At 43.5% G+C, this 9,376-nt stretch overlaps 1 protein-coding gene across 1 annotated transcript in view; it reads right to left on the bottom strand.

Moving 5' to 3' along the window:
• TIPARP (TCDD inducible poly(ADP-ribose) polymerase) overlaps nt 1–9,312 on the bottom strand; it is a 32,125-nt gene extending 22,813 nt beyond the window's left edge. The window contains exons 1-2 of the mRNA XM_019532634.1: nt 9,209–9,312; nt 7,590–8,587 (exon numbers count right to left, since the gene is read on the bottom strand). Of these exons, the coding sequence (XP_019388179.1) occupies nt 7,590–8,527 (938 nt within the window). The 5' untranslated portion in view covers nt 8,528–8,587; nt 9,209–9,312. The remainder of the gene's footprint in view (nt 1–7,589; nt 8,588–9,208) is intronic.
• Nucleotides 9,313–9,376: the final 64 nt, after the last annotated feature.

The raw sequence follows: 9,376 nt of genomic DNA, 5'->3' as shown, positions 1-9,376 counted from the left end.
ACTGGCAATTCACTTCAAGGTTACCAGATCAAACCTGGCCCAAGAGAATAGAATCAAGTTATTAAAGTATGACAGCTGGTTGGCGCCCAGTATAAAAAGCATGTTGGCAGTATCAGCACAGGGCCTTTCTAGGCGCACACGTGGAGGAGGGGCAGTATTAAGCATTATTTATTTGTTTGAGATATTGCAGCTTCCTGGTTGCAATATAAAGAGAGGTACCAATATTAAGAAACCATCAACAGATAAGCAGGCTGGCAGTCTCATCAAAAGAAGTCCAAGAACTAAAGAGAAGTGGGAAGGGAGGGAGGGAATGACCTACATGACTGTCCTCCCCTTATCAATAGAGTTGCTTGCATGGCCCAGGGGGGCATATTTTAGAGAGAGGGGATGGATTCCAACCCCTCTCCCCCCCCCCCCCCCCAAAAAACAACTACACAACAAGAAACCCAACACTAAACTGAAATTATTTGAAGAGGAGTTTTGCTTTGGGATCAAAATGTCTTATTTGATTGAACCAGAATTGTTCCTATAAACACAAAACCACTGTAATACAATTAGTTTCCTTCCCTAGAGGCCACCTTCTTCCTTATGCTCCACCATGATCTTTAAGGTCAGTCAAGAACAGCTTTCTGCAAGTGCTATCTGTAAGCGAAGTTCATTTGGCAAAAAACAAGTGGCGGTTGTTCCTCAATAGTCACTCCTCAGTTCTGGAATTCCTTCCCCTTTGAGACTCATCAGAAACTCAGCCTGGACATCTGGAAGCATTGTAAGACCTTATTTCAGCAGACTTTTAGCAGCAAAGGTTAAGTTCTGAAGTACTCTTTGGGAAGTAGCTTTATTATGCTTTTATAAAATGTATTAAAAGCAACCCTGAGCCACTTTGGGAAGGATGGCATAGAAGACTAAGTAAAATATTCAAATGTTATTATAAAAATGTAAACAAAATGAATTGATATGAGAAAGCAGAAACAAAATGTGTTTTACCCTACTGAAATGAAACAGTGTGATAATACTGAAATAAAATAAGGAAGTAAAAAAACCCCACACCCATAAAAAAAAACTAACAAAAGATAAGATCTCACACTCCAATAAGAGTACAAATGTTTCATTTCAACCTTCCCATTTGTTTCACTTATGGCATATAGTATTCAGATTACAATATTACACAGCAGAATTGTCACATTAAAATCAAAAAACCTCAAGTTCAGCATAATTTCAAATTTGACTTTTTTCCTATGAACAAAGTCATACAGGTTTGATGAAGCTGCATTTTCCAATAGGAAACTTTCATTAAAATTGTAGGCACCTATACATACAATGCACGCTAATTAGCATGTATTGGAGCAGACTCAATTCACATAGTCTGCTGGAACATGTTAATTAACACATTCTAGCAGCCTCTGTTGAACAAGGTTTAGTTCAAGCACTCCTACCACCATTTTGAAGTACAGGGATGCTGAATAGACATGACACTGTGGGCACTTTAATTAGAATGGTTCTTGGAGGCACTAACTGAAGCACCACCCCCTCTTCACCCCAGATCATGTGTACATAGACACCCTTTGTTGACTAGCTCTACTATACATGATCTTTCCAAAGATGAAGGGGTAATGTGAGGAAGCATCTCTGGGAATGGAAATTTTGGTCTCCCCAGGCCAAAGACTTATTCAAAAACCAATACTTTGGGTTTTGTTTTGTTTTTTTGGTTTAAGTTATACTGGGTAAGACTTTTATAAACAATATGCAATTCAGGAGCTTAAGTGATTTAGGAATGTGGGAGTCTACCTCCTCAATAAAGTCAGGCATTTAAGGCATTTTATCAAATCCCAAGATTTCACAGATACTGAAGAGTACCTAGATTTATGGCCACTAGCAGAACTGCTTCAAGTACATTAACACTTTACAATTTTAAGATTTAAGTAACTGAATTTCTATATTTCCAAAGTGGCTACTGAATTTGGAAACCTGTTCTAGAATGGCTAACTTCAGGCTCTTCAGTTGCACACACCCAAACTGACACACTGAAATATCAGAGAACATTTAGCTTGTAAGAGAATTAGATTCTGCAGTCCATGCTCAGATCATCCTCCCCTGGATTTCAGTAAGGTTGCTCTATTAAAGAAAGGAATTTAGGAACACAGGACTGGAAAAGACCCCCTGGGCTAGTCACCTGCACCCAATATGTCAGTGCTTTGACACTATGAACAAGGAAGGAATTTAGGATGGAGGCCCTAACTAAACAAACTTTTAAAAAGTCAATTCATTACTCCTCTTCATTCCTAATGAAGAGAGCTGGGTGACAAATGCATGAAATTATGGACTGCTGCCTCTAAAGCAATTATTCTGTGCAATCTGATTTAACAATTATAAATCTTTGCTTTTAGACAGGACTGTTTTATTAGCATAAATACACAAGGAACAGACTGACCTAAACCTGAAGCCAGGTGACAGCTGCTTCCAAAACTGCAATTTGCTTATTGATGCAAAACGAGAGAGGAAATAAAATGAGAGATTGCTGCTGATTCTTTTGACAGTCCTACATAGGCCTTGTAACTTCTCTAGAGCTGTATAGATAGAAGCCAATTAGTTTTGTTTCATATGTAAATGGTGAAAGAGGGGCAAATAAAAATTCACTGAAATGCATTATTATAAAAGCACAAGGGACTTAAAAAAAACCCAAAAAAACAAAAAACCACTTCACACTTCTTCCTTAGTCTGTTTTGCTTTTCTCTTAGCAAGAGATTTAAAAAAAAAAAAAACATTTGCCATATAATGAAAAGAATTTGTAAAAAAAAAAAAAAAAATTCAAATCCATTCAGCTGTGTATATTCAAGAACTACCATAAAGTCACAAGGCACAGTAAATTTCAGCTGTTCTCCACTCTCTGGTATTATTGATAACACATAAGGAGTAATCAAATACATTCCAACAGCTGTGCAGATCAGAAAGATAACTAGTTATTCGAGTAAACAGCCTTCAGCTAGAGGACCCTGAATAAATAAAAAGTCTTCTACTTGGCTACAAGGAGCCTCAGAATCATTGGAAAACACACTAATATTAGAAGCGGAAAAACACTATCAGGAGCATCTGTTAAGGTACATCTTCCCCACCCCCCCCAATGTTCAGAGTATTTCTACACAGTCCTTCTTTGGAGTATTGTCACATTAACAAATGGAAAGGACCGAATAGCTACCGTGTCAGAATGACTTGGAATGCGACGACATGGAGAGAAGCGTGCGATGGAACGGAGGGCTGGAAATCCCCCGGCACACAAGGAGGGGCTGGAATGGTCACGCAAGTGAAGGCTGTGCTTGGCTGAACATTACTGGGCTGTTTTAGGCAGACTCTAATGCCATAAGTAATGATAAATTTAGTTTTGAAAAGCTGATTAGCACAGTGCCTTTGAACTTTCCTTATTTTCTGCAGCAAACAGATGCATGATTTGAACATTACTGGGGGTGGGGAGGGGAAAAGAGTAAAGAAAAGAAAACCTGGCTTAACTCCACTGCCAAATATTTTCCCTTACTGAAGGGTATCTTAAAATAAAAATCACAGTCTGGGCACTCTCACGCTCGAAAGCGGTACTTGGCATTGTTCTCTCAATACAGAGCCCAAGTCTGGACATCCTCCAGGGCCTTTCCTAACATGCAGGAGGAAAACTGAGTGCTTGTGTGTTTTTCTACCTGCTGACATTCATATCCCCTACTACTTTTGTAACAGTGTGCATGTGCGAAGCCAGGCAGCCCCTCCCACCCCAATTTAAGAGAGCAAAAAGAGACTGCTTCTTCATGACATTTCCGTTGGAACCCAAAGAACAGTAACCAATTGTATGAGGTATCCTTGTTACAATGAACTAATTAAGAAAAAGACTCACATTTCCCATTTTAAAGATCATATTCTCTTGGGTAAAATAAATATGCATTTGGTTGTTGGATAACACAGACAATACTGATAAGGAAAGGTTTCTATCAATAGCTCTCTGAAGAATACATTTAATGCAGATCTGTTTCCTAACTCAACCAACAGCCCCAAACTGTGGACTTTCTTAAATCTCTGCCCAGTGAAGAAGATATGGATACGGACTGTAATGTGTTCATGTTATAAACTTTTTTCAAAACCAGGGGAAACGAACAACTGCCGCTCACTGGTTACTAGTGAGGCTGACTTCCGCTTGGCCTTTCTTGGACATGCAAACTGCTGAACAGACATTTCCTTGTATGCAGTCTGCATAGACAGGCCCATAAAGCTAGTATGACCACAAGAGATTAAACAGCTTTAGTCAAATAATGTGGTAACCATGTGAACCATGAGCTGCTCTAGCTTGTTTGCTAGCCTGTCAGCAAGGTTCAATGTGCCGCTATCTGCATCTTGTTGCCAGGAAACACAACATCATCTTGGAATACAAGGAAAGCCAAGGTGCAGTGACCACAAGTAAACTCCACGAAAACTCAGACAGACCCCAAAGAATCCATACTCTAAGGTTCAGGGTCCCCCTACCCCCGACATGAGAAGATACCGCTTGTTAGAGAGCTTCCTCCTACTTGAAGAGACCCTTGCATCTTTTGTTCCCCCCCCGCCGTAATATGAAAATTTGAACATCATTTGCAGGATATCAGAATCACTGCTTGAAGGCACAATTTTTGGCCTTGAATAAGTTCCATCTCTAGGTTCCCGCTGATACTCATCCTCTAAGAAGGACCTCATAAGGGACAGAATTTCCTTAGTCAAAATTCCACAATATTATACCATAAATCTTTTAATAGAAAGGAAACTGACACTTGCGAATCACCAATATTCATTACATCTTGCTCTGGCCTGTGGCTGCAAAGTATTGGCCGAGGCCGAGATCCTCACTAAAGGCAACTGAAATAAATGAGATGAGTAAGGACCACAAGACTAGGAGCTTGGTGAGGAAGTCTAACCATTAGAAAGGACTGTTCCTTCAACTCACTTATAGCCACAGTATACTACTCCATTCTTATCCGAAAGCAAAGTGACAAGCACTTTGGTAGACTGGTTCAAAACTGACCCAGTTGTGTGTTTTCAGAAATCTGTCTTCATACTTCAGGGACACAGTTTCTCACCGGCAACAGAACATCCAGTATAGTCCTGACCCACCATTCCTGGTTTTCCCAGGATCATACTGTCTGTCTTGTTTTACTCATGGTAACAGAACACTACGTGTTTGACAATAATCCTGATAAGTTTCTTCCTGACCAGTTCTGACAGAAACTTGATGTACCAAGAAGTCAAAACACTCACCAGACTGGAAATCTGCATCATAAGTGTAAAACTATTCTGCCAGTTTTACAAATCAGGAGGTGGGAGGATTAAAGCAATTATGAAGGTTTTTTTTTTTTTTAATATGTAATTAAATTGCCCAACATCGTGATTTAGAACAGTCAGCTCATAAGGACTTTTGAAAGTCCATATGACAAAAAAAGGGAGGAGATAAAACATAAAAAAGTAACTTTGAGGCTAACTGCAGAGAGCTCAGACCAACTACTTAGAAATAAAAGGAAAGCTAGTCTATGTACATTTTCGCTACTTCAGTTTCAGTCTTCAAAGCCTCTTGGAAACTAAAAACTAAGTCACTGAACAAAAGGAATGAATGAGAGTCATAACAGTTTAAAATTTAAGACACAGTGAACTCCACCTATCTGCCAATTACAGGCTTTTGTTCTGCTTAATTCAATAAGGGATCTAAAAATTTCCTAAAAGATGAAAACGACTAAAAAAAGAGACACAGTTCCATTTTAAATATAGGGTATGAACCACCTAGGCTCTGTCATTAACTTCAAGGGTATTCTCAACAGGATGGTAAAACATGGCTGGCACAGTGCTTAGCGTTTTAGAGCCTAAATAATCCAATACACAAAGTCAAGGAAATACTCCACTGGACTTCAGGTGAGCACTGGATTGACCTCTGATGCCTAAGATGTAGACAGTTTTGTGATTGCAAGTGAAATGCTTCTGGCCCTGAAACATTAAGGAAAAAGGGACACTGATCTTCAGGACTGGAAAAAGCAACCCACAGACTGGGATGCAGAAAGACAAAAGATAAAAAGTTGGCTCTGCAAGACATTCACTCCCTAGAATGAGTGGAATCTCATGGAATGTGGCAGGGCATAAGAGCCCTACACATCCCACCTGAGAGCAATAAGAAGCGATCTGAAAAACTGCAATGTGAAACGGATTTCTTCTAGTGGGTCTCCAAACACATGGCACTTTGAGTTCTCCATTTGCCTCCCACTTCAAAAGAAGGATGCTGTATTTACAGCCTCAGTCCTATAATCCAGTAGAAAGATTCATGAAGTATAATCATATACTCATGGTATTACAATGGAGAGGTGTCCCTTGCTTTTACACAGGCAAGGATGTGATATCATAGATCATTTCCACACCTCACCACAATGAGATTATCCTCAAAGCCTGATCCTACGCTACAGAAGGCAAAGGGAGCTTCTCCTTCGACTCCCATGGGAGCAGAATCAAGCCTAAAGTGAGAACTGAACCTGGGACATCTTTATCCTCTTATCTATTAGCAGAAAACAGTGCACACAGGGAGCTAGGGCTTTTGACATGTAGGAAGTTATTCTGAAGTGAAACTGCCAAAGCTGACAAAGAGCACTCCTGAGAAGGTTTGAATGAATAACACCACTCACATTTCAAACCACGAAAATATTCTGCATAGTCTTCACCAAGCAATGTGGCAATCACTTAAATTTTAATAGGTGCCTAGAAGGAAGTAATGCAAAATGCACTAGGAATGTATCTGGGTGAAGTGACTAGTTCTGATCATAAACAAGTTGTAAGAGAAAGGCTGAAGAGCAAGTAGTGAAGAACATGCCTCAATGTTTATTTCTTCATCAGGTCTGTAAAATAAAAAGATTGGCATTCACTATTAAAATATATATTAGTTCCTCTATAAAAAGAGAGAAACCTTCCAGAAGTAAACCCATGAGTTTCGGGTCTTACTGAGTCTGCAAATAAGCAGACAAGAAAAAATGTGCTTAGTCAGTGCTAACCAACTAAAACAAGTCTTGCCATTTGTTTCAGTGGGTGCTCCTATTGACCTTATTGGACCATGGACCTCAGGAAGTGTATGAAATATTCCTATTCATGTCTGCTGGGTGTTTCTGTCAAGAAGATCAAGATTGTCAGACTTGGGAGAACTTGCACATGATCAAGTCCCAAGGACTGAGTGTGGGATTATAGGTAAACTCATGGATATAGGAAAAAGAAAGAGAGCATTCCCTCCTTACCCCTCAAATAAGCTGTTCTCATTTACTGTTAAATATCATTTAGACAGCACCGATGATATATTATGTCAAAGATCAGAATAGTGTCGGTTCTTATAAACATACAACATGGAACACCAATGAAGGGATTTCAATTCTGAAGTGGCTAAATAAAGCGTAGACTACAAACAATATTAATGAGGGCTTCAGAAAATGCTAGCATGCTTTAGAAAACTTTGTTTTAAGTTTTTCCCCCCAAATGTACAGAATGCAGCATTTGGTTCAAGTTTCCCTTAGCTGCTGTTTAAATGCCCTTAGCTCTGTGAATGAATAAGTGGAATTACCTACCCATACTTCACTTTGATCCTGTCATTGTCTGGGTTGCAGTAGAGTCTTTCCAGATGCTCCTGGGAGTCATTGGTCACACTCTGCCAAGTCTGTGAAGCAGTCCTCCTGACCTGCCAGTGGTAGGGCAACACAGTGTGATGTTTGGGACAGTCACTGCCATAAACACAAGTGCCTTGCAGAAAATCCACACAGATTCCAATCTCATCCTCCTGATGGGTATGGTATTGCAGCTGGTTCAAGAGCTCAAATACAAGATCGAGAGATGCCTCTTCGCTTTTGTCCTGGAATATCCCAGCACTGAATTTATCATCTGGGTTCAAACTGTACTGCATGAGGCAGTTGTTCTCCTGGAATAAGCCAGATGAGTAGCCTTCTAGCATCTTGTCTAGGAACACCGGGCAGGCTGCAGCATCACTTGAGGCCGTGAGCAAGGGGTGATCCTGGAATGATTCGTTAGTGGATTCGGCAGCAGTTCCAGGAGTGGTTTCTGAAGGGAAGCTCTGATCCCCAGCCTGAGCCTCCTGCTCAGGGTGCCCAGAAGGCGGATGAGCCTCTGGCATCTGTCTCTGCACATGAGGAACTGCTGGCATCAGCACTGCCACATTGCTGTCCGGCTGGGAGCAGGAGGCATTAAGTCCTAAAGCTTTTTTCCCCGCAGTTTCACATAAATTACTATGACCTCCACCCTGGCCTCTGGGCACAAAAACCCCATCCAAGGTCCCAGCTCCCAGCACGCTGGCAAAGATTGGCCGCAAAGCCATTAAAGTTTGCGTGTCCAGCCTCTTCTGTGCTTGCTGCTTCTTCTTAAAGCAAGGTTTAACTGGAGGGATCTTCTCAGAGAGCCTCACTTGGGGAGGGAAGTCTTCTGAAGGGGGGCCCTTCATCGTTGGGCATGGGGCCTGCTGAACAACACAAGCTGGCTCTGGCATGGCGTCCATCAGGCAGACACTGCTCTCTCCGAACCACTTTCAAAGTCCCAGGGGCGCACAACAACCAACCTAGGACAGACGGGAAAACAAGACAGTTAAGCTATGAGCAATTAGAGACTAACACGAACAAGATCACCCCTGGAGAGGATTTCAAGCTGGCAACAGCAAACCGCTCCTCCTCCTCCTCCTGTGTCTGTGGGTAGCCCCCAGGCACATGCAGCATGAAGCTAACTCCGACTAATTAATCCCAAACACACAGCTTGCCTCCCTCTCCCACGCAGGTCTCGGAGAGGCTCCCACGCACGCACACAGTCCCCGAGGAGCGGGACTGCACCAGCCCCGGCCCCGGCCGCCCGCCTGCAATGTCACATTCCCACCGCAGCCTTCATCCGCGCCCCGGTTCCTCCCCACGCGCGGGCCGCCCCGACTCAGGCGCCCGCGACGCTGGGTCACCGCTGCGTGACACGGCCCCGCCCGGCGGCGCTGCCCGGGCACGCGGGGCAGCCGCGGGAGCCCGAGTCTCCGTCCCCGTGCCCGTCCCGCGGCGGCTGCTCTGCCCGGCGGGCTCCTGTCGAAGCGGGAAGGTCCCCCGCGGCCGCCCCAGGGTCCGGCTGAGGGGCGCCGCTCTCTCCCGCCCTGCCCCCCAGGACAGCCGCGGTCCCGCGCGCCTGGAGCGGGGGGCGGCGTTACCTGGGGGCGGCCCCGCGCTAGGCGCGCGGGCAGCCGGCGTGGGCTCCTGCTCCGTGCATCGCCAGCCCTGCCCGGTCCCCGCTGCCTCTGGCCCAGCACCGCCCGGCTGCTGCTTTTAAACCTCGCTTCCTGGAGGCGCTGCCCCGGCGCGGGCGGGCGGAGCCAGCG

The sequence above is a fragment of the Crocodylus porosus genome, unplaced genomic scaffold (assembly GCF_001723895.1).
Source record: "Crocodylus porosus isolate Cpor-Errol unplaced genomic scaffold, CroPor_comp1, whole genome shotgun sequence".
NCBI classification, from domain to species: Eukaryota; Metazoa; Chordata; order Crocodylia; family Crocodylidae; genus Crocodylus; species Crocodylus porosus.
The sequence above is the reverse complement of the archived record's forward strand: the minus strand, read 5'-3'. Positions and strand labels throughout refer to the sequence as shown.